At 43.4% G+C, this 26270-nt stretch overlaps 1 protein-coding gene across 7 annotated transcripts in view; it reads left to right on the forward strand.

The window, feature by feature from the left end:
* The window catches only part of LOC132207864 (utrophin-like), a 200034-nt gene that overhangs the window by 158558 nt on the left and 15206 nt on the right, over nt 1–26270 (forward strand). For all 7 annotated transcript variants that reach the window (XM_059643701.1, XM_059643702.1, XM_059643703.1 and 4 more), the window contains 3 exons: nt 16328–16485; nt 16758–16924; nt 20152–20263. In XM_059643701.1, the coding sequence (XP_059499684.1) occupies nt 16328–16485; nt 16758–16924; nt 20152–20263 (437 nt within the window). The remainder of the gene's footprint in view (nt 1–16327; nt 16486–16757; nt 16925–20151; nt 20264–26270) is intronic.

The following is a 26270-nucleotide window of genomic DNA, read 5'->3' on the forward strand; positions in this document are numbered from 1 at the left end:
TACCAGGATGCTGCCTGGATTGGAGGGCTTATCTTATGAAGAGAGGTTGACTGAGCTCGGACTCTTTTCATTGGAGAAAAGGAGGAGGAGAGGGGACCTAATTGAGGTATACAAGATAATGAGCGGCATAGATAGAGTTGATAGCCAGAGACTATTTCCTAGGGCAGAAAAGGCTAACATGAGGGGTCATAGTTTTAAGCTGGTCGGAGGAAAGTATAGAGGGGATGTCAGAGGCGGGTTCTTTACACAGAGAGTTGAGAGAGCATGGAATGCGTTGCCAGCAGCAGTTGTGGAAGCAAGGTCATTGGGGTCATTTAAGAGACTACTGGACATGCATATGGTCACAGAAATTTGAGGGTGCTTACATGAGGATCAATGGTCGGCACAACATTGTGGGCTGAAGGGCCTGTTCTGTGCTGTACTGTTCTATGTTCTATGTTCTAACTGTGTCATTGTGGTATTTTCCAGACTAATTGTCCTTCAGCTAATCTCAGTCAGATTGTTTACTAAACTCCATTTAGGAATAATGTTATGCACTTCACTTGGAAATGTATGAGGACTGTGACAGTATATTGGGGAATCCTTGCAAGCGGAGAGAATTTTATTTTCTTTCAGTCCGGGCTGGATATAATTCTAGGACTTGGAGATGAAAGTCCGGGGTTAAACTTTCAGTGTCCTTCTGTACACCCCTAATCACCTCCAATATTTCATTTATATTAAATTGAGCTTCGTCTGCATGAGATGTGTTCCAATATTATATCATTATTGTGACTGTCAATTTTGACATTGTTCATTAGGTGCGTACCCTTCATATTGATTGCAGCTCAAGGTCCTTCTGGATGTCAAAACCAAAATGTTGCATTTTCCAGTAAAATTGCAGACATTGAGCGGAAATTCACACTAGGGAGTACTGAAAGGCATGGATTATTTCTCAGTACCACCCTCATTCATACTTTTTCTACCTGCCAGACAGAAACTAGACTCTCAGAATTACCAAAATGAAATTCTGAGTGGGTGTGTGGTGCTTGCACATTGCTCAATGCTCCTCTGGACCTCCAACTTGGGTAGTAGTCACCAGCATCTGCAGCCACACCCTTCAGTAGCACCCCATCTCCACAGTTTTGACATGTGGCATGTTCCAGCCTCAGCACATCTCACATCTGCTTTCAGTACTCTTCTGTACTTCATTGCTGCATTTTGGATTGCAGCAGCCCCCCTCATTGCAGTGCTACTGCCAGGGCACTTTTATATGCAGGAACAGGCACCCATTCGTGTATTGGGCCACGTTACACATCAGGACACCTTGCTTGAGCTCTCCACTCTCATTTTGTCCCTGCATGAATGCTAACAGCTCCTCTGCCTTGTCTTCATTTGCCTTGTCTTTTTATGGGTTGCCCCCTCCGCCACACCTCACAGACTCATAATGCGAGTATATTGATTAACCTTTTGGCATCGAGACAAAGCCAGACAGCTTGTCATGTTTGTCAGCAGTCATCAATCAAAGGAGTGGGTGTGTTGCCGTTCAGCACCGTGATATGTTGATCTCACACCTGCAGCATGTGCCAGCTGCAGAAGCACAGAATGCGTTGCATTGTCTCCAACCTCATGGTCATGCTTCAGGTTCCGAGGGGAATGGTCTCCAGTCAAGGGAGGCAGTTTCAGGCAGCAGATCTAGGTAACTCCAGGGCATTGTCTGATATCACTCGAGGGGCTTGGATGCAATCAGTTGGCTGCTCAGGATGACCATCGTCAGGACACTGTCCTCATAGGTTGTGAGAAGTCGAACGTTAGACACCTCACTACCTGTGTTGGCTCTTTCTGCCCTACTGTGGGCTGTTTTTCCTGGATGAAACAAAGGGAGGGATTGAGTGAGATGAAATGAGCTGGTGCATTTGTTAGTGCTCATGTATGTTTGGGAAGGGAGGTGAGGTCTCCTGGGTGAGAGCAAGAGGCACAGAGACATAGAGGATTAATAGCCTTGGGCCCTCAAGTCGGCGAGAGCAGGTGAAGACAGACATTGAATGCTTTGGTGAGAATGGTATTACATGAGCTGTGCTGAAGGGTGGTGCAGAATTAGAGAGAGGGTGAATGTGAGGTAGCACAGAACAATGAGGCTCTTCTTCTGTTGGAGCAGGGGTCACTGATCTTGCAGCACTGCTGGATGGTTCTTTTGGTGGTTGAGCCTGCATTGGCACTGGACAGCCTTGGATCAGTCTGGCCGAGTCTTGTGTCGTGGCCTCCTGTGCTTGTCCTTGGGAAAGAGGACAGTTCTGCACTGCACCAATCCATCCACCAGGACCTCCAGGTCCCTAACTGTAAAGTAAGGTGCTAATTTCCCCTTTCCTGCCCTGTCTGGGACAAATGCTATGAACGGTCCGAGGCAGTTCTGGATTCTGAGCAATTTACTGGTCCACAATAGCCTTCAAACATGGCACGAGTGCCAGTAATACCGGGATGGTCCAGTTACTTTGAGTGGAGAACGAACTAGCGTCGGTTGAGAGAGGCACAACAGGAGCATTGTTGCCAGTTATTGAATAGGTTTGCAACAACAGAGTGAGAAAATTTCTTCGGTCTTTTGGAGAGATACTGTCCTTGCAGTGCAATAAAAATGACACTGAACTGATTCATTCCAGTGTTTTAGACCTGAAGATTTAAGAACAGAATTAGATCATTCAGCCCATTGAGTGGGATCTATCATTCTCAATCCCATTCTCCTTTGTCCATACTAAGCAAGAACATATCTATCTATGCCTGAAATCAACTCTGACTTGGCCTCCACAGCTTTCTACATCAATGAGTTCCACAGATTCGCAACTTTCTGACTGAATAAATTCCTCCTCATCTCCATCCTGAAGGGTGGTCCCTTTGACTCTGAGGCTGTGCCCTCAGGTCCAAGTCTCTCCGACTCGTGGAAACAACATCTCCGTGTGCACTCTATCCAGGCCTGACTGACCTTCAGTGTGACCCCCTTCGTCCTTCTAAACTCCGTCGAGTACAGACCCAGAGTTCTCAGCCACTCCTCACATGACAGTCCCTTCATCCCCAGGATTATGTTTGAGAACCTCCGCGAGACCCTGACAAAGGCCCGCACATCCTTCCTTAGATAGATGGCCAAAAACTGCTCTTAATATTCCAAATGCAATATAGAACATAGAACATAGAACATAGAACAGTACAGCACAGAACAGGCCCTTCAGCCCACAATGTTGTGCCGACCATTGATCCTCATGGATGCACCCTCAAATTTCTGTGACCATATGCATGTCCAGCAGTCTCTTAAATGACCCCAATGACCTTGCTTCCACAACTGCTGCTGGCAACGCATTCCATGCTCTCACAACTCTCTGCGTAAAGAACCTGCCTCTGACATCCCCTCTATACTTTCCACCAACCAGCTTAAAACTATGACCCCTCGTGCTAGCCATTTCTGCCCTGGGAAATAGTCTCTGGCTATCGACTCTATCTATGCCTCTCATTATCTTGTATACCTCAATTAGGTCCCCTCTCCTCCTCCTTTTCTCCAATGAAAAGAGACCGAGCTCAGTCAACCTCTCTTCATAAGATAAGCCCTCCAGTCCAGGCAGCATCCTGGTAAACCTCCTCTGAACCCTCTCCAAAGCATCCACATCTTTCCTATAATAGGGCGCCCAGAACTGGACGCAGTATTCCAAGTGCGGTCTAACCAAAGTTTTATAGAGCTGCAACAAGATCTCACGACTCTTAAACTCAATCCCCCTGTTAATGAAAGCCAAAACACCATATGCTTTCTTAACAACCCTGTCCACTTGGGTGGCCATTTTAAGGGATCTATGTATCTGCACACCAAGATCCCTCTGTTCCTCCACGCTGCCAAGAATCCTATCCTTAATCCTGTACTCAGCTTTCAAATTCGACCTTCCAAAATGCATCACCTCGCATTTATCCAGGTTGAACTCCATCTGCCACCTCTCAGCCCATCTCTGCATCCTGTCAATGTCCCGCTGCAGCCTACAACAGCCCTCTACACTGTCAACGACACCTCCGACCTTTGTGTCGTCTGCAAACTTGCTGACCCATCCTTCAATTCCCTCGTCCAAGTCATTAATAAAAATTACAAACAGTAGAGGCCCAAGGACAGAGCCCTGTGGAACCCCACTCACCACTGACTTCCAGGCAGAATATTTTCCTTCTACTACCACTCGCTGTCTTCTGTTGGCCAGCCAATTCTGTATCCAAGCAGCTAAGTTCCCCTGTATCCCATTCCTCCTGACCTTCTGAATGAGCCTTCCATGGGGAACCTTATCAAATGCCTTACTGAAGTCCATATACACCACATCCACAGCTTGACCCTCATCAACCTTACTAGTCACATCCTCAAAAAACTCGATAAGGTTTGTAAGGCATGACCTACCCCTCACAAAGCCGTGTTGACTGTATTTGATCAAGCCATGCTCTTCCAGATGGTCATAAATCTTATCCCTCAGAATCCTTTCTAACACCTTGCAGACGACAGACGTGAGACTTACCGGTCTATAATTGCCGGGGATAATATGACCAGAGCCTTACACAGCCTCAGCAATACATCTCTGCTCTTGTATTTTTGCCGTCTTGAAATGAATGCTGACATTGCATTTGCCTTCCCAACTGCCAACTGAACCTGCATGTTAAAAGAATCCTGAACTGGGGCATCTTTGTGCTTCAGATTTCTGAAGCCTTTCCCCATTTAGAAAATAGTCTATGCCTGTAATGCCACTTCTCGAAAGACTCTCTGTGACCTCCCAACCCCCTCAACACTGCCTGCCTTTCCACCTATCGAAATGTCATCTGCAAACTTAGCAACAACCCACTATGGGCAACAATACCATCAGTTCCTTTGTCCAGATTGTTAATGTATAATGTGAATGGCTGTAGTCTGAACTCTGATGACTGCGGAACTCCTATAGTTGCTGGCTGCCATCCTGAAAAAGACCCTTTTATTGCCACTCTGTGCATTCCGCCAGTTAGCCAATTCTCTGTCCGTGGCAGTACCTACTCCCGAACACCATAAGCTCATTTTTTTAAATTTTGAAGCCTCCTGTGTGGGACCTTCTCAAAGGCTTTCTGGAAATCCAAACAGATAAAGTTCAATGGTTCTCTTTTGTTTTAACTCACTGGTTACATTCTCAAAGAATCTAACAGAGACCTTCCCTTGACAAAGTTGTGTTTTCTCAGCCCAATTTAGCATGTATTTCCAAGTATTACCATGTACTTCCAAGTACTCTCCGGCCTCATCCTTAATAATGGACTCTAAAATCTGACCTAATGACCAGCGCCAGGCTAACAGGTCTATAATTTCTTGTCTTTTGCCTCCCTCCATTTTAAACAGGGGCGTTATATTTGCCATTTTGTACTCCTTTGGGACCCACCCTGACTCCAGTAATTCCTGAAAGATCACCAATAACTGCATGGTTTTTTCACTTATCTCCTTCAGAACTCTGGGGGGCAGTCCATCTGGTCCATGTAATTTACCATCTTCTCGGAATTATAGAATTCCTACAGAGCGGAAAGAGGCCATTGGGTCTGCACCATCTCCGCAAAGAACATCCCACCGAGACCCAGCCCTGTACTGTTTCCCCGCAAGCTCACATTTGCCATGGCTGATCCACCTTGCCTGCACATCTTTGGACTGTGGATGGAAATCAGAGCACCTGGCGGAGACCCGTGCAGACATGGGGAGAATGTACAAATTCCACACAGACCCTTCAGCTTCTCCTTTGAGATGGCCACCACACTCACTTCTGCTTCAGACTCCCTTAAAGTTCTACTACTGGTGCCTTCCAACCTGAAGACTGATGCAAAATACTTGTTCAGTTCCTCTGCCATTTCTTTGTTCCCCAACACGACTTATTTGGCCCCTCTTGAAATTTTCTTTGGATTTTCAGGGGTGTTTTACAATAACAATATCTACTTTATTGTGTTGACAAATGGATTATTTAGATCATCACAGAAACAAAAAGCAAAATTCATCAGTACTCTCAATTAACAATCATATATATATATTAATATCACAATCAATGCATTTCCATCAGGTAAGCACGTAGCTGGAACTTTCTAACCTGGCAGTTTTCACTTTTCATTTCTCAGATTTCACTCTCAGACAGAACAGTTGATGTTGACACACTGTTCATTAAAAATAGCATCCACTGTATTTTTCCCCATGTTGTAGCTCGTGGGCTTGTGTCACCTTAACCCATAGAGTCCATGTTCATTTTCAAGCAAGTTATTACTTTCGTGATTTCAGGTGTTACATTCAGAAGGGTACCATGCTGCAATTCGAGCCTGCAGTTTCCAGAGTCATCCCAATGTGGAAGATTTTGAAAAGTATCTAAGTTTCCCTAATTTACTTGTCTTTTAGATCCAAACTGATGAAGACCACGGTCCAGATTTCTGTTCTTAACAAGAATGCCTATTTATTACAACTGCGTAGATTCTAGCTACAGTCAGATATTTACAAACATTGGACACATATCTGTACAAATTAAAACTGTAAGCCCCCTGTTAACTCATCTTCCTGCAGACAAACATCGAGGGGAGAGGGATAAAACATGGATATTATAGGTGTAAAAAAAAGGCTAAGTAAGCTGTTCAGTGGTCCCTGTTCACAGGATTTGCAAAGATGATCTTGAGGATATAAAACAAATGAATAAATATCCCGGAGTGACTTATTATCTATAAAAACATGTGTTGATGATATGGCATTGCTATGATCATAAAATAGAACGTTGTCCAATTTCCTATGAGCATTACCGTAGTTTTCATTTGTATTCTCCATGTCGGGAACATACTTAATTAGTACTTTACTGATTAAGTGACCTTTGCTCATCTACAGTGTTCAGTTGCAAACAGCCAATAGTTTATTATTCTAATTTCGTAACTTTGGTTTGGAATTTTGTCATAGGAAATGTATTTCACCTACATTACCCTGTGTAATTGTAGCCAATCCTCCATTGGCAAAGAAACACAACTACAGAAGTTAATAAAAGAAAGAAGTGCATTTATGTAGCTCATTTTATGGTCTCAGGCATAAAAAGTACTTTATAGGCAGCTGAACTACCTTTGAAATGTCGTCACTGATGTAGCATAAGAAAACCTGTTGTATTTAAAATAGTCAGAAGTAAAGAAATATGAAATAATAAAGAAAGAAGAAATAGTAAAATAGATATGAAATTATGAATGTAAAGAAATATAAAATCTTCAGCCCTTTGCGAGTGGAGACGTAGAATCAGGAGATGCAGAGTCAGTATGGAGCCTACCAGGGAGGAGGCAATTCTGGATCTGGTGTTGTGCAACGAACCGGATTTGATCAGGGACCTTGAAGTAAAGAAGTCATTAGAGGTAGTGACAATAATATGATAAGTTTTAATCAGCAATTTGAGAGGGAGAAGGGAGAATTGGAAGTGTCAGCATTGTAGTTGAAGAAAGGGAACTATGGAGCGATGAGGGAGGAGCTGGCCAAAGTTCAATGGTTCAATACCGTGGCAGGGATGGCAGTGGAACAACAATGGCAGGTATTTCTGGATATAATGCAAAAGGTGCGGGATCAGTTCATTCCAAAGAAAGATCCTAAGGGGAGGCAGGGGCGGCCGTGGCTGACGAGGGAAGTTAAGGACTCTCTAAAGATAAAAGAGAAGTATAACATAGCAAAGATGAGCGGGATGCCGGAGGACTGGGAAGCTTTTAAAGAGCAACAGAAGATCACTAAAAAGGCAATACGTGGAGAAAAAAATGAGGTACGAAGGAAAACTGACCAAAAATATGAAGGAGGATAGTAAGGATAACAAAGTGTGGAGCTGGATGAACACAGCAGGCCAAGCAGCATCTCAGGAGCACAAAAGCTGACGTTTCAGGCCTGGGTGAAGGGTCTAGGCCCGAAACGTCAGCTTTTGTGCTCCTGAGATGCTGCTTGGCCTGCCGTGTTCATCCAGCTCCACATTTTGTTATCTTGGATTCTCCAGCATCTGCAGTTCCAATTATCAAGGAGGATAGTAAAAGGTGTGTTGAAAAAAAAAATGGTTAAGACTAGAATTGGGCCCTTGAAGACAGAAACAAGTGAATTTATTATGGGGATCAAGGAAATGGCAGAAGAGTTGAGTAGGTACTTTGGAACTGTCTTCACTCGGGAAGACACAAGCAATCCCCCAGATATAATAATGGCTGAAGGACCTAGGGTAATGGATGAATTGAAGGGTATTTATGTGAGGCAAGAAATGGTGTTGGATAGACTGTTGGGTCTGGAGGCTGATAAGTCCCTGGGACCTGATGGTCTGCATCCCAGGGTACTTAAGGAGGTGGCTCTGGAAATCGTGAACGCATTGGTAATCATTTTCCAATGTTCTCTAGATTCAGGATCAGTTCCTGCGGATTGGAGGGTGGCTGATGTTGTCCCACTTTTCAAGAAAGGAGGGAGAGAGAAAACAGGAAATTATAGATCGGTTAGCCGGACGTCAGTGGTGGGAACAATGCTGGAGTGAATTATAAAAGATGAAATTACAACTCATTTGGATAGCCGTAACAGGATAGGTCAGAGTCAGCAGGAATTACGAAGGGGAAATTGTGCCTGACTGATCTTCTGGAATTTTTTGAGGATATAACTGTGAAGATGGACAAGGGAGAGCCAGTGGATGGGGTGGACCAGGACTTTCAGAAAGCCTTTGATAAAGCCCCACAGAGGAGATTAGTGAGCAAAATTAGGGCACATGGTATTTGGGGCAAAATACTGACTTGGATTGAAAACTGGCTATCTGACAGGAAGCAGAGAGTAGTGATAAACGGGTCCCTTTCGGAATGGCAGGCGGTGGCCAGTGGGCTACCACAAGGTTCAGTGCTGGGACCGCAGCTGTTTACAATATACATTAATGATACAGATGAAGGCACTAAAAGTAATATTAGCAAATTTGCCAATGACACAAAGCTGGGTGGCAGTGTGAAATGTGAGGAGGATGTTATGAGAATACAGGGTGACTTGGACAGGCTAGCGGAGTGGACGGATGCATGGCGGACGCTGTTTCATGTGGATAAATGTGTGGTTATCCATTTTGGTGACAAGAACAGGAAGGCAGATTACTATCTAAATGGAGTCAGGTTAGGTCAAGGGGGAAGTACAACAAGATCTAGGTGTTCTTGTCCATAAGTCAATGAAAGCGAGCATGCAGGTACAGCAGGCAGTGAAGAAAGCTAATGGCATGCTGGCCTTCATAACAAGAGGAATTGAGTATAGGAGCAAAGAGGTCCTTCTGCAGCTGTACAGGGACCTGGCTTAGAAGGATGAGAGGGTGTCTGATTGAGACGTATAAGATTGTTAAAGGATTGGATACTCTGGAGGTAGGAAGCATGTTTCCGCTGATGTGTGAGTCCAAAACCAGAGGACACAGTTTAAAAATAAGGGGTAGGGCATTTAGAACAGAGTTGAGGGAAAACTTCTTCACCCAGAGAGCAGTGGATGTATGGAATGCTCTGCCCCAGAAGGCAGTGGAGGCCAAGTCTCTGGATAGTTTCAAGAAAGAGATGGATAGAGCTCTTAAAGACAGTGGAATCGAGGGTTATGGGGATAAGGCAGGGACAGGATACTGATTGTGGATGATCAACCATGATTATAATGAATGGTGGTGCTGGCTCGAAGGGCCGAATGGCCTACTTCTGCACCTGTTGTCTATTGTAAAAGTTAATTGTATAAGAATGATTAAGACGGTCCCATATTTCTGGTGTTGGCAGCTTGTTCAGATAGGGAAAGCAAGGTTGATCTTGATTCTGCTCCTGTTTGTTACACAGAAGCCTCTTCGAGCAACAATTCTTGCATGTTGATGGGACGTTGAAACGCAGGTAGATTATCATGATCACTTGTTGAAAATGGATAGCAGCCAGTAGTTCTCTTTCCTCTCAACCAGTGACCAGTAGGCAATGGTCAAACAACACCTAACCCAGAGGTCACAAGCTCCCCTGAGACATGATGTCAGTTGAGTCTCATGAATAACTACCTGCAGATGAGTTATCTGTAGATAAAGCATGGTATTAAATCTCACATATACTGCTCTCAACCATTTTATTCGAAGTGTTTATCACTCGTTGCATCGAAACAGATCACACAAACTGAATTGGCATCTGCACAAATACCAACATACAAGTTCCATATAGTGGCATTTTGTTTAAAGTTGTATTTATAAAATGATCGGGTGAAGTATTAATCTTCACAAATCATATTAAGATGCTACAGAAATCTATGGAAGTGAGAAATTTGTTTTTTGATTCAATACATGTGTGACAAATGACAATTCAAAGAGATCTTTGTTTCAGCTGGAGTGGGTTGCGGAGTCGGCCTCATTCGGGGCATTTAAGTGACTATTAGACAGGCATATGGATGGTCATATAAGATAGGGGTGGAGTTAGATAGACCTGAGGTTTAGGGTAAAAGTTCGGCACAACATTGTGGGCTGAAGGGCCTGTACTGTTCGATGTTCTATGTACCTTACGCTGTATTCAAATAAGTAAAGTCAGTCAGTGACGTTCTGCAACTTCCTTTTCCAGAAGTATGAGTGGAAGAATCAGAGTGCTTTCTTTGAAAATTGGCTTGACGTGACTCTACAAGGGTCATCTGGAGGAAAAATACAAGTGTCAGTACTAAATCTATCATTGCTGATACACATGTAAACTGTAGATTTAACTGTATGTAAACTTTGTTCAACAAACTAGCACACTCAATAAACTGACAAAAATTATACACCAGATGTTTACTGTATTCTCATCATCTTGTGATGTATGGTGAGGATGCAAGTGAAAAGGCACTCTGCCAGTAAGTTTTAATTGAGGCAAAGTTGCCTCATTACTGAAGTCATGTATGCTGTAAATGAGGGAGAACAGTGATGTGTATATCCCAGATAATAAAATGTGAGGCTGGATGAACACAGCAGGCCCAGCAGCATCTCAGGAGCACAAAAACTGACGTTTCGGGCCTAGACCCTTCATCTGATGAAGGGTCTAGGCCCGAAACGTCAGCTTTTGTTCTCCTGAGATGCTGCTGGGCCTGCTGTGTTCATCCAGCCTCAGATTTTATTATCTTGGATTCTCCAGCATCTGCAGTTCCCATTATCACTGATACAATGTGTATATCCCATGCGTTATGTACCTATTATTGAGTGTGTGTTTTTTGCGTGTGTGGACCTATTGATCAACTGGAATTTTTGATGATTCAGCTCATTCCTGGTACCGCAGGTGCTGTTTAACAAAAGGTTTGCTGTATTGGTATATTTCTGTATTTAGTCACTGCCACATGAGTGTTAAGTCATAACTTGGTCTGTGCAGAATGTGCACAGTGCATTCCTGCAAGATAAATGATGCGCTACATATGTATGATGCTATTGTTTCTCAAAGGCACTAACCTTAGCGGCTGTTTTTGTGACCAATAATGTTTTCATCATTCGCACTGGGAAAAAGATTTGGAAGTGCTGTATGACTCTACTGCTCACTTGCAGAAGTGATAACACTGAATGTGAGGTAATGTTTTTGCCCATTTGTTGTTCTGTTGGTCAGCAATGTATCTCACAAACTAATGGGCATATTTCATTGAAAGCTGGTACGTACGGGTATGGTCCAAGGAAGAACTGATTAGTTTTTGACAGATCCAGATTTATTTCTCTATTTTTTAAAGCAACAGTTAAAATTGGTCGGATAGGCAAATGATCATCTTTCTGGAATATTATTGATTGATTTAGAATGTTGTGGATTGTGTCAGCCCTGATAGTAGAATTTGTCATAACTATCAAAACATGAGCAGATTTTTGAGAGCAGATTATCAAATTGGCCTGAAGCTTTCTCAGTGAGATGGAAGCTTTTAAGAAAAGGATTTATTTTATCGGCCTTGCATTTACAAAGAATCAGTCAAGTGGAGAAATGCCTCAAAGAAAAGCTGTGTAATTATAGTCTCATGGATGTTTTTTGCACAGGAGGAGGCCATGCGGTCCGTAGTTCCTGCACTGCTCAACAAAGATCTGTCTGCATCGAACTCACTTTGGCTCATAGCCCTGGAGCCTACGGCAACACAAGTGAATATCTAAATACTTAAATATTCAGACACTTTCTGAATCAGCCACACTTTCAGTCAGTGAGCTCAGGACTCCCACCACACTGGGAAAATAGGTTCTCCTCAACTCCCCTCTTAGCTTTCTACCTGTGAACTTCAATCTATGCCCCCTGTGTATTGACATGTCTACGAATGGAAAAAGCAGCTTCCAGTTATCCTTTCTATGCCCTTCAAAATCTTAAACATCTTTACCAGTTCCCCTTGTCTGCTTCAATCTTGGCATCGGTCAGATGGGCAGGTCAGTGGCAGATTGATTTTGCCTGAAGAAGGATTAAGATAAGAGAGTACTTAATGTGGCAAAGCCTGTCGTGCCCGATGGAGGTCAGCAACGGCAGTCAGCAGTGAAGTCCACCGGCAAGGATGGGCGGGCCTTAGCCCAGCGCAGGGGAATACGAACCGTCATGGGGGAAGCCTCGGTCAGAGTGTCTGAAAACTCGTGGCTTAAGAAAGGACTGTAATGTTTGACTTTTTAAACTTTTGTTTTTATTTTTCTACTGTTATACTAAGAAGACTGTAGTGCTGAACTTTTTAACGTATTCAATTATTTTTATAACATAGAGCATGGAACGGTACAGCTCAGTACAGGCCCTTCAGCCCACGATGTTGTCCCGAACTATTACCCTCATCCCAAGGTCTGTCTCACCTCCACCACTACCTTATACTGTCATCCATGTACTTGTCTAATGGCCGATTAAATGCCCCTAATGAGGCCGACTCCACTACCCTCTCCGGCTTTGCGTTCCACTCCCCTGCGACTGAGTAAAGAAGGATGGATAAATTTTCTACATTTGCAACTGAAATTTCATACCGAGGTACTTTGTACCTGAGATGGCACCGTCTGAGGTGGCATTGCACTCCTGTACCCTGTATTGAATATGTGTGATAATAAAACCTAAGTCTAAATCTAATGCATAGCAGGACACTGGGAAGCTGAGAGGAGAAAAGGGATCCTAGGGTGCTAGTTCATAAATTCCTGAAGGGGTCAGGTCAGGCTAGTAAGGGTTGTTACAAAGGCATATGGGACATCTCCCTTTATCAGATGGTAAGAGTGGGGAGGTCACTTTGTGCTGTTTAAAAGTTTGGTTAGGCCACAGCTGGAGTTGTGTGTGGCATTTTGGTCACCACCCATCAGGAAGGATGTGATTGCACTGGAGGGAATGAAAAGGATGTTGCATATGTTGGAGCATTTTAGCTGTGAAGAAAGGCTGGAAAAATTCAGATTATTTTCTGTGAAGCAGAGAAGTTTTCGGGGTTGAGTGGAGGTCCTGATAGAGGCATTTAAGATTATGAGAGGTAAAGATAGGTTGAGTAGAAAGCATTGTTCCCCTTAGTTAAATCATCAATAACGGTAGGGCATAATGTTAAAGAGAAACACGGGAAATTTAGCGGAGGTTTGAGGAAAATCGTTTTCATCCAGAGTGTGGCAAAGGTCTGGAATGCATTGCCTGGGAGGGAAGTTGAAACAGGAAACCTCACACCCTTTGAAAAGTACTTGGATGAGCACTTGTAATGGCATAATATTTTTGAGAATGGTCTAGTGTGTAAAAATGGGACTAGTATATGTCGCAGTGTGTTTTTAGAGGTACAGCCTTAGTGGGCCGTAGGACCTCTTCTGTACTCTATGATTCCATGAGAACCCCCAGCCCAGGCAGCATCTTGGTTTTTTCAGTAATGTCCAGGATCACACCCTTCATAGTGTGATCCCTTGCCTTGTTAGCCCTCCCGAGTTCGTCAGCTCACACTTTTCCTGGTTGAGTTCCAATTGCTGTGTCCAGCTGACCAGTGTGCTGATCTCCTCCTGAAGTTTATTCTTTCTGTCTGTCAACCAATTTTGGGTCCAGTGTACCACTTTGCCTTTGTTCCATGGCTGTTATTTACATGACCATTCCGTCGATATCCTCCTCACTAAATTAGTCATTCGCTAGCAACACGGTCATAGAACATAGAACATAGAACATAGAACAGTACAGCACAGAACAGGCCCTTCAGCCCACAATGTTGTGCCGACCATTGATCCTCATGGATGCACCCTCAAATTTCTGTGACCATATACATGTCCAGCAGTCTCTTAAATGACCCCAATGACCTTGCTTCCACAACTGCTGCTGGCAACGCATTCCATGCTCTCACAACTCTCTGCGTAAAGAACCTGCCTCTGACATCCCCTCTATACTTTCCACCAACCAGCTTAAAATTATGACCCCTCGTGCTAGCCATTTCTGCCCTGGGAAATAGTCTCTGGCTATCGACTCTATCTATGCCTCTCATTATCTTGTATACCTCAATTAGGTCCCCTCTCCTCCTCCTTTTCTCCAATGAAAAGAGACCGAGCTCAGTCAACCTCTCTTCATAAGATAAGCCCTCCAGTCCAGGCAGCATCCTGGTAAACCTCCTCTGAACCCTCTCCAAAGCATCCACATCTTTCCTATAATAGGGCGCCCAGAACTGGACGCAGTATTCCAAGTGCGGTCTAACCAAAGTTTTATAGAGCTGCAACAAGATCTCACGACTCTTAAACTCAATCCCCCTGTTAATGAAAGCCAAAACACCATATGCTTTCTTAACAACCCTGTCCACTTGGGTGGCCATTTTAAGGGATCTATGTATCTGCACACCAAGATCCCTCTGTTCCTCCACGCTGCCAAGAATCCTATCCTTAATCCTGTACTCAGCTTTCAAATTCGACCTTCCAAAATGCATCACCTCGCATTTATCCAGGTTGAACTCCATCTGCCACCTCTCAGCCCATCTCTGCATCCTGTCAATGTCCCGCTGCAGCCTACAACAGCCCTCTACACTGTCAACGACACCTCCGACCTTTGTGTCGTCTGCAAACTTGCTGACCCATCCTTCAATTCCCTCGTCCAAGTCATTAATAAAAATTACAAACAGTAGAGGCCCAAGGACAGAGCCCTGTGGAACCCCACTCACCACTGACTTCCAGGCAGAATATTTTCCTTCTACTACCACACGCTGTCTTCTGTTGGCCAGCCAATTCTGTATCCAAGCAGCTAAGTTCCCCTGTATCCCATTCCTCCTGACCTTCTGAATGAGCCTTCCATGGGGAACCTTATCAAATGCCTTACTGAAGTCCATATACACCACATCCACAGCTCGACCCTCATCAACCTTACTAGTCACATCCTCAAAAAACTCGATAAGGTTTGTAAGGCATGACCTACCCCTCACACTGTGTTTAAGCCAAAATGATGAATCTCGTTGACAAATTTCAAGGGTCCTTGTGGCAAGCCCTGCACAACCCCACTCAAAGCAAACATCCTGTCAAATAGATATCCCTCTACCATCAATCACCCTGTGCTCTCTGCCTCAGCCAGTTTTGGCTCCAGCGTGCCTCTTTGCCTTTGATCCCGTTGACTGTTGCTTTCTTGATCAGTCTGCCAAGGGGGGCTTTACTAAGTCCACATCGAATGCATAAGCTCATCAACACTCCAACATCTCCTCAAAAAAGGATCAAATTTCTGAAACGTGACCTCACCTTAACAAATCCATACTGACTATCCCTGATTAGTTCATGCAAGTACATTCTACCCCTAAGAATGCCTCTTTATAGCTTCTCCAGTGCTGAGATTATTCTGACTGGCCTTTAATTTCCTGGTCTGTTCCTCTCTCCATTTGTTCATCGTAGGACAATGTTCATCGTCCTTCATGACTTCACGTGTGATTGACAAGGGTTTGAAAATTGCTGACAGGGGCCCAAATATCTCCTCCCTCACTTCCCTTGCTCGCTGGTATACATTTCAGTTCGGCCTGTAGATGTATCCACTTTTAAATTTGCTGAACCAGCTGCATCTTCCGATGTCTAAACTTCTGATGCTCCGAGGTCCTCTGCCCTGATATCTTACTTGCAGTGTCCTTTTCCATTGTAAAGATTGACACAAAGTATTCATTGAGGACGGTGCCCATGTTTTCCAGGTCCACACAAAGATTATCTCTGTGAAAAGAACGAGGAGATATTAGAGAGGTTTGAGATTTACAATCAAGAAAGAAATGACTTCCTTGGAGAATCATACAACATACATTGTCCATTGGTGCCAAGAAACAGAAGTTTTTGTTTCCACAGTTGTTTGCAAATAGCCAATCAAGATCATAAAATAATGTTTTAAGATAATTTACAAAGCAAGGCAATTGAGGAAGATATATTGGATGTATTGAACTCTTAACTACCTCCCTTAAGTTTCGGAATATCAAGCTTTTACTTATGGATAACTTTTGCAGACCTCTTCAAACAAGGAGCTGAACCCACAGAATTATGTGACCAACAAAGCCTGAGCCTTTTGCTTCACAATGCAGTCCAGATCCCTCGGCAGCTGGGTGAGGTACCTTCATTTGGAGGCAGCAACATTGAACCAAGTGTCCGCAGTTGCTTCCAACATGTAAGTGTGCTCTGCGCCACTTCAGAAGGTCAAGCGGGTCTACTTGCCAGTATGAATTTTGTGCTCATTTTCGGTTTGAATTAGTTCCAGAGGCCAACATGTACCACCACTAATCCAAGGCTATCATGTTTATAAATAGTCAATGTTTTTAATCATTAATTTAATAAAAACAATGTCAGAAACCCCAATGATAGTGTATTAGATATGTCTGAGGATAGCGGATGTAAACTTGACATAATTAATCATGCAGCTGATCTTTTATTTTCTTCTAGGGCCAGAACAAACCAGAGATTGATGTTAAACACTTTGTAGAGTGGATGAGATTGGAGCCTCAGTCCATGGTGTGGCTGCCTGTTCGACACCGTGTGGCAGCTGCTGAAACTGCAAAACATCAGGCTAAGTGTAACATCTGCAAAGAGTACCCACTCGTAGGTTTCAGGTGAGATGTGCAAACCAGCAGAAAGTTAGAGGGAGTTAGTTTTTAAAGAAAGCTTTTACTTTAGATGTTCTATTAGAAACTCCATCAGTCAACAACACAACTGAGATCATCACAAAACCCGAACAAATTCATGGACCAGAGAAGTAATTAGGACAAATTAAGTATCAACTTCTTTACCTTAATTTTTTGTGAGAGGTGAGTGCTGCATGCTTTTGGTATTTTGTTCGCAGTTGCATTGATCACAGACACTGTGGCTCAGAACGGATTGTGACTCGACTTCCGGTTGGTTCTGTAATTTGCAATTATTGGGAATTTACAGAAAGGCCTTTTTATTAGTCCTGTAATCAGTGTGTGTGCATCCTATGAAAGTGATTGCTGTGTTGTTGCTAAATGATCGATAAAACTTCTTGTCCACAACTAGTAAATTAAATTGCAGATTTGGACAGGATTTCTAAGGGGTAAATTGAACCTTTTTGGTTAACTATTCTCCTACATTTCTAAGATTGGCCATCTTGGAGAAGGTGCGTGTTACTGCCATTGATCTGATCAAACAACTCTCTGTCTGAGAAGAACTGGAGTGAGAGCCCAACTGTGGATGAAACTATGACTGCCGTAACTAAATCAAGAGCAACAACGACCCGGAGTCAATTGAATTCCATCTGAAGCTTGAGGAATGGTGGCCTAACTCTGAAGGCCAAGATCTGTTAGCTTTTCATGGACTATGAGGAACAGGGCAGGATTTCACAGAATCTTTAAGATGCCATATCTTGTACAAAACTGAAGGAGAAATGTCAGATTGCTCAAAGAACCATGAGATCACCAGCCTTTGCATTGCTGGGAAGATTTTGGCAAGGTTACTTCTGAATAGGTTTATACCACCATGGCAAATGAAAACCTTCCGTGCGAAGGGAACTTTGTGAAAATGTTGGAGAGAGACAGAGCAGGACCAATTTACAATAACGATTCCAGGGTTGAGATATCTCATTATGAAAATTGATTAGAGGAATTGGGACAGCTTTCCTCGAAGATGCTGAGACTTAGAAGAGATTATTTTGAATCTTGCAAAATCATTTGAGGTCTGGTCAGAGTAGACGAGGGGAAGACTTTGCTACTTGTGACAGAATTGAGAATAAGATGCAGAGGTTTGAAGTGATTGACTAAAGAAGTAACTGCAGTGTAAGAAATAGCTTTATCACAGTCTATAGAATGCATTACCAAGAGGAGGCAGTTTCAGTAAAAGATGCAAGAAAGCACTAGTTGATTAATTAAAGAGAAATAATGTGCAGGTTAAGGAAAAGGCACTAATTTGTGATATGTATTTGGAGATCTAGTTCAAACATGATGGACCAAATGGCTTCCTTTTACTGTGATTTGGACTTAAAATTACTTTAAAGTAAAGTGTAATTGGCTCTGGGACACGGCGGAAAAGGGTGAGGTAAACAGGACGTGAGTGATCGCAGACTTGACAGTTCGAGGGACAGATAGGAGATTTTGTAGCCGCAATCAGGAATCCAAACACAAAACTTGCATGAAAGAACAAAGAAGAGGAATAGATTCAGTTGCCCTGAGCGAAGACTGTGACCACACCTTCACCCGCTGTTGGAGAATCTGCCTGATATGAATGAACCAACCACCAATAGGTCCGCAACCAAAAAGCACAACTTTGCTCGCGTGTTCATCCAGTGAGAAGCACCAAGAGGAAGGCAGCCTTTTTCCTACATTTTGTAAGCTTGACCATTTGGGAAGAGAGCCCCCCTTCTCTGACATTCTGTTCTCTAAAGATCAAATGTATTGGTTCCTGATGTTGCGTGAGGCCAGTGAACTTCCACAATTCTACCACACTGTTGCTTCCAAATCTATTTCTTTCCTTACCATCTTCTCATGTTTCATCTTCTCAATCAACCGTCTGTCTGTGTTTCTTCCGAATGTTGTTCAGAAAAGTAATTCCTTTCATCCCTTTAACTTCCAAATTATGTTTGTTCCTCACGGAAACTGGTATTCTGCTTCACTTTATCTATTGCCTTGAAAATTCTGGACTCATCTGTAATTGACAGTGAGTTTCCTGTTCGCAGTGCTATTTACAAGAGGATTAACTGAACTTAACCACTTCAGTGCATAATTTAATATTGCCTTGCATATCTCCAAAAATTTTAAGAGCCTGCTGTTTGTACTTTTATGTTGGTTTTCATGGCTATTTAGTTTCTGCTCACACATTTGAGTGCTTGCTGAGTCTCAGAGTTTGGCTTCATTGACAGGAATCCTGAAGGCAATATCCTCTGTTTTGCACCATCTCATCGTATTGATGACCTACATTCTGTATGCAGTTCTATCCATTCATCTGTTGATAATTTCACACTACATTGATCAAGTCCTTCCATTTCATGAGAACATTTTCCATTCTTGCAAGGGATTTGGCTATCACTGGTGAAGTTATCATTTGTTGTCCTTCACTAATTGCCGTTGAACTGAGTGGATGGCTGGGAGGGTGGTTCAGAGCTACCTACATTGCTGTGGCTCTGCAGCCACATGTAGTGGTGTAAGGATGATCGAATACTCCCCGAAAGGACATGAGTGAATCGGATGGGTTTTTACCAACATTTGTTGATAGTTTCATGATAGTGTTGCTGGAAATAACTTTTAGTTCTGAATATTTTTTAATGAAATGTAAATTTGACCAGCTACAGTGTTGGAACATGAACCTACATTCTCCAGAGCATTTCGCTCAATGATATTGCCACTATACCACTGTGACTCAGCCATTATTGCAGTTTATTTCTTCGCTATTTCTTCTCTTTCCCTGGAGTACTTCCCTTCTGCTGTCTGAGCTGAAAATGTGTGTCCTCCTCCTTCAGTGTTGCCTTTACAGCTTCACATGTTACAATCGCTGCTCGTCAGATTTACCTTTTCCAGGAAGATTCTGGCAAGGTTACTTCTAAATAGGTTTATGCCACCGTGGCAGATGAAAACCTTCCATACTATGGGAACGTTGCAGCGCAGAAGCAATTTAAATAATTCCAGGGATGGGATATCCCATTATGAAAATTGACTGGGGGAGTTGGGACAGTTTTCCTCGACTGACCTAGCATTTGCTTCTCCCCACACAATTTTGCCGTTTCTTCAAAATAAAAAAAATACATAATTTAACTACTTAACTTGCATTCCTTGGATGGTTAAAAATATCCAAACAAAAATGAACATTTCTCTTACTTCTTGTTCTTCCTTAATAGGTGCCGCAGCCTCAAACACTTAAATTATGACATCTGCCGAAGCTGTTTCTTTTCGGGACGCACATCCAAGGGGCACAAGTTACATTACCCAATGGTGGAGTACTGCACTTCAGTGAGTAATACATTGTTCCACTTGATAGAATTATTCCGATCTGTGGAAACTTAGGGATTTAACCATTTAAATACAATCTGCCCTCAAAGTTGAAGTAGTTTGCTAAAATGATAAAAGGCCAACAGCTTAAATCAGGCTTCAATACCAGAAATACAATGTTGTGCAGAAGCTCTTTGAGGTCAAGTTGAGGCTCACGCCCACTCTTTTCTCCAGCTTTGTCACCACCATTCTTAATCTCATCAAGAACAAGCTTCTCAGTGGCCTGGACAGGATGGATGGAAAACCTTTTCACCTCAACCAGTTAAAATCACCGAAGAAAATGACACTGACCTCGCTTATGGAGCTTCAGTATGTGGTTCACAACGTCATTTCCGCTCGCAGAAGTCTTCAAATCTCCCTTAAGGCCTTTGCAGAAGTATACTGAAGAATTAGCCTCAACCTTAAATTTGCCACCCAGGTTGATGGGGTTGTTAGGAAGGCATACCGTGTGTTAGGCTTCATTGGTAGAGGGATTGAGTTTCGGAGCCATGAGGGCATGTTGCAGCTGTACAAAACTCTGGTGCAGCCGCACTCGGAGTATTACGTACAGTTCTGGTCGCCGCATCATAGGAAGGATGTGGAAGCGTTGGAAAGGGTGCAGAGGAGATTTACCAGGATGTTGCCTGGTATGGAGGGAAGGCGTTATGAGGAAAGGCTGAGGGACTTGAGGCTGTTTTCGTTCGAGAGAAGAAGATTAAGAGGCGACTTAATAGAACCATACAAGATGATCAGAGCATGAGATAGGGTGGACAGTGAGAGTCGTTTGGCTCGGATGGCCATGTTTGACACGGTGGGGCATAGCTTTAAATTGAGGGGTGATAGATATAGGACAGAAGCCAGAGGTAGGTTCTTTACTCAGAGAGTAGTAACGGCATGGAATGCCCTGCCTGCAACAGTAGTAGACTTGCCAACTTGAAGGGCATTTAAATGGTCGTTGGATAAACATATGGATGATAATGGAATAGTGTAGTTTTGATGGGCTTCAGGTTGGTTTCACAACATCAAGGCCGAAAGGGCCTGTACTGCGCTGTTATGTTCTGTGTTCGAACCTCAAGATGACTCAAATCCTTTACCAGTCTGTCAAGTTGTGGCCCATCTTTTCATCAAAATTAATAGAGAAATCCTCCCAAATGTAGAACATTTCCCTTAGATGGGACGCTCTCTCTCTTTTAAGGCTGACATCGATACAGAGATTCTAACATTACGTCCAATCTGCGAGTGGCACCTTTGGACTCCAGAGGATGAGAATGCACAATTGTGACATCTGTGCTGATCGCAAGATCCTTGAGTTCAAGGCATGCATCGTTCAGCCTCTTCTATATGACTGTGAAACCTGGATAACATAGAGCTGCCACTTCAAGACCCTTTCAGCACAGTTTTGTCATGGATTCTCCACATCAGCTAGGAGGAAAAACCTCCTAGCATCAGCATTGATGCCATGATGATTTGAAACAAACCCCATTGGGCTGGCCATGTACTTTGGATGCCTAAGTTATGACTACCAAAGTAAATTTTTGCCAACTCAAGGAAGGCATCTGATCAAGAAGTAAAAGGAAGCATTTCAAAGACCTTGAAATGTTCCTTCAAGAAATACTACATCGAGGTCAAAGTATGGGATATCCCCATTCAGAAGAAACCAACTTGGTGAATCTCCTGTATGAAGGCACATAATTCTTCAACAGCACCAGACAAGAAGTTGAAGTGTGGGAAAGGAACTGGAGAAAGGAATGCTGGTGTTCTCAAGGCCAAGACCACTTCCATCACACTGAAAGACCTCCTAAACATGTGGTCAGATATGTGGCTCTAGTTGAGGCTAATCAACCCGCACAGAGCTCATGACCTGTGATATGGAATTTCCAAGCTGGGCAATCATACTCATCAGCCAGTGATGGCTCTTAATATTGTGCAGAATGTGATTTGATCACAAATGAGTACTGTGTGTAGCTTTGAGCATTGCCACAGAAAGACCAGGTTTTATAGAATAATCAGAATGGTGCTGCATGAGAAACTGGAATTAGGAGGAGATAGGTGATACTTAATTGTTATTTGTTTCTGGGCCATTGGCATCGCTAACTGGGCCAGCATTTACTTCCCATCCTTAGTTACCCTTGTAATTGGTGAATCAATGTAGCCCATGTGCTGTAGGTAGACTCAGTCAGTCAGGGGAGAATTTCCAGGACTTTGACCCAGTGGTAGTGAAAGAACAGCAATATATTTCCAAGTTGAGATGGTGAGTGGCTTAGACAGGGTGTTGTAGGTGGTGCTGTTCCCATATATCTGTTACGCTTGCCCTTGTAGATGAAATTTGTCATAGGTTTGGAAAGTCCTGTCTCAGGATCTTTTGCAGATTTCTCAGTGCATCTCATAGATGGTGCACACTGCTGCTATTGAGCACTGCAGGGAGGAGGCTGCTTTTTCCTGGATGGTGTCGAACTTCTTGAGTGCTTTCGCAGCTGCACCCATCTAGGCAAGTGGGGATTATTCCACCATTCTTCTGACTTGTTCCATGTAGCTGGTGGACAGGCTTGGGGAATCAGGAGGTGAGTCACTTGATGCAGTAATCGGAGCTTTGGGCCTGCTCTAGTAGCCACTGCATTTAAATAGGAAGTCCAGTTGAATTTCTGTTCAGTGGTAAAACCCGGGATTTTGATAGCGGACAATTCAGTGATGGTGACACCTTTGAATGTCAAGGGACAATTTATGGATTTTCTCTTCCTGGAGATGGTCATTACCTGGTATTTGTGCAGTATAAATGCGACTTGCCAATTACCAGCCCAAGCCGAGACATCGTTCTGGCCTTGTTGCATTTGGACATGGACAGATTCAGTATCTGAGGAGTGGTGAATGATGCTGAATATTCTGCTATCCCTGGTGAACATCCCCACTTCTGAGCTTATGATGGAGAGATGATGGGATAAATCAGCTGAAGATGGTTAGGCTTCGGACTGTACCCTCAGGACCTCCTGCAGGTGACCTCTAACAACCAAAATGCCAATCATGAGAGGCGATGACCTAATGGTATTATGACTAGACTATTAATCCAAACACTCAGGTAATGTTCTGAGGACCTGGTTCAAATTCCACCATGGCACATAATGGAATTTAAATTCAGTGAAAATCTGGAATTAAGCGTCTAATGATGATCGTAAATCCATTGCCAATTGTCGGAAAACCCCATCTGATTCACTTATGTTCTTTAGGGAAGGAAACTGCGTGGCCTGCTGTGGCCTACATGGAACTCCAAATATCAGTTGGGCAATTTGGGATGGGCAATAAAAGCTGGTCTAACCAGCAATTACCTCTTTCCGATTCAAGAGTGAAAAAATATCGTCCTCTGTACAGATATTATTCCAACCAGTGGTGAGTTTCTGCTGGATTCCCACCAGCTCCAGTTATGCGAGCGCTCTTTGATGCCACACTCGGTCAAATGTAGCCATCCTTAGCTCACCTCGGGAATTCAACTCTTTTGACCATGTTTGAACAAAAGCTGTAATGAAGTCAGGAGCTGATGAGGTGGCAGAATTGAGGATCTTCTACAGGGATCCGAGGGATGTGGCATATCGAGATTTCCAGAAAGAATTTGACCAGTTGCTGCATAAAAAAGTGAACCAGAAGGTTAGATCCAAGGGGATTAAGGGTAGAATATTGGTTTGAATAAAGGGCTGGCTAACTGACAGAAAGCTGAGTGTCAGGATAAATGAGTCTTTGCCTGGATGGTGAATTGTTACTGGTGGGTTGCTGCGGGGTTCAGGTCTCTGACCTGAACTATTTGTAACGTATACAAATGATATGTAAGCAGAGACAAAATGTAACATAACAGAATGCGTGGATGATTCTGAAAGAGATGGGAAAACAGCCTGTGATGTGAAATAAAACAGAGACAGCTGAATATTGACAGGCGAGGAGAATGGACCAGAATCTGGCAGGTGGTTAATGTGCATAAGCACAAGGCTTGCCTATTTTGTCCATGAAAAAAAGGGCGAATTTTTATTTAAATGGAGGGAAGGTTCAAAGTGTGTCAGTGCAGAGTTGTCTGGCTGTCTTTGTAGCTGAAAGTGGGTATGCAGGAAGAGCATAGCATAAGAAAGGCAGATGGAACTCTGGCATTTATCACCAAAGGACTGGATCATTAAAGTAACACAGTGTTTTTCCGAACACATTGGGTGTTGGTTAAGAAAGGATCAAGGCAAAAGATGGAAAATTACAGGCCGATTAGCCTAACCTCAGTAGTTGGTAAAATTCTAGAATCCATTGTCAAGGATGAGATTTCTAAATTCCTGGAAGTGCAGGGTCAGATTAAAACAAGTCAGCATGGATTTAGTCAGGGGACGTCGTGCCTATTAGAATTCTTTGAAGAGGTAACAAGTATGTTAAACCAGGGAATCCCAGTAGATGTTATCTATCTAGACTTCCAAAAGGCCTTTGATACAGTGCCTCACAGGACGCTGCTGAGCAAGGTGAGGGCCCATGGTGTTCAAGGTGAGCTACTGGCTTGGATTGAGGACTGGCTGTCTGACAGAAGGCAGAGAGTTGGGATAAAAGGCCTCCGCGATTTCCTCAGCCACCTCCCACAGAACTCTAGGATGTAGCCCATCGGGGCCAGGAGATTTATCAATTTTTAGACCCTTTAGGTTTTCTAGCACTTTCTCTTTTGAAATGCCTACCGTACTCAACTCTGCCCCCTGACTCTCCCTAATTGTTGGCATACTACTCATGTCTTCCACTGTGAAGACTGACGCAAAGTACTTATTGAGTTCTTCAGCTATTCCCTGATCTCCCATTACTAGCCTTCCAGCATCAATTTGGAGCGGCCCAATATCTACTTTGGCCTCTCATTTGTTTCTTGTGTATTGAATGAAGCTTTGACTATCATTTCTAATATTACTAGCTAGCCTACCTTCAAAATGATCTTCTCCTTCCTTGTTGCTCTCTTTGTTATCCTCTGTCTGTTTTAGTAGCCTTCCCAATCTTCTGATTTCCCAGTGCTCTTGGCCACTTTATAGGCTGTCTCTTTTACTTTGATATATTTCCTGACTTCCTTTGTCAGCCATGGCTGTCTAATCCCACCCCAGATAATCTTTGTTTTCTTTGGCATGAACCTCTGTACTCTGTCCTCAGTAACACGTATAAACTCCTGCCATTGTTGGTCTACTGTCTTCCCCGCTAGGCTCTGCTTCCAGTCGATCTTCGTCAATTCCCCTCTCATGCCCCTGTAATTACCTTTATTTAACTGGAATACCATTCCATCCGATTTTGCCTTCTCTCTTTCAAACTGCAGACCGAACTCTCCCATATTATGATCACTGCCTCCTAAGTGTTCCCTTACTTTAAGATCTTTTATAAAGTCTGGCTCAGTGCATAGCACCAAGTCCAGAATAGCCTGTTCCCTTCTGGGCTCCATCACAACCTGTTCCAAAAAGCCATCCTGCAAACATTCCATGAACTCTTTTTCTTTGGATCCACCAGCAACATTATTCACCCAATCCACCTGCATGTTGAAGTCCCCCATGATCACCGTGACCTTGCCTTTCTGACGTGCCCTATTTATTTCTTGGTGCATCTTGCGCCCCTCATCCTGATCACTGTTAGGAGGTGTGTACATAACTCCCATTATAGTTTTTTTTGCCTTTGTGGTTCCTCAATTCCACCCACATAGACTCCACATCTTCTGACCCTATGTCATTTAGTGCCGTAGATCTCATTCCATTCTTAACGAACAAGGGAACCCCACCCGCTCTGCCCACCTCCCTCTCTTTTCGATATGTTGTGAATCCTTGGATGTTTAACTGCCAGTCCTGAGCTCCCTGCAACCATGTCTCTGTGCTGCCTACCACATCATAATCATTCAAGAGGATTTGTGCTGTTAATTCATCTACTTTGTTGCGAATGCTAAGAGCATTTAGATGAAGTGTCTTAATGCAAGCTTTCTTATCAATATGAGAGAGGTTGGACATGCCAAGATGCCTTA

The sequence above is a fragment of the Stegostoma tigrinum genome, unplaced genomic scaffold, assembly GCF_030684315.1.
Source record: "Stegostoma tigrinum isolate sSteTig4 unplaced genomic scaffold, sSteTig4.hap1 scaffold_182, whole genome shotgun sequence".
Classification (NCBI taxonomy): Eukaryota; Metazoa; Chordata; class Chondrichthyes; order Orectolobiformes; family Stegostomatidae; genus Stegostoma; species Stegostoma tigrinum.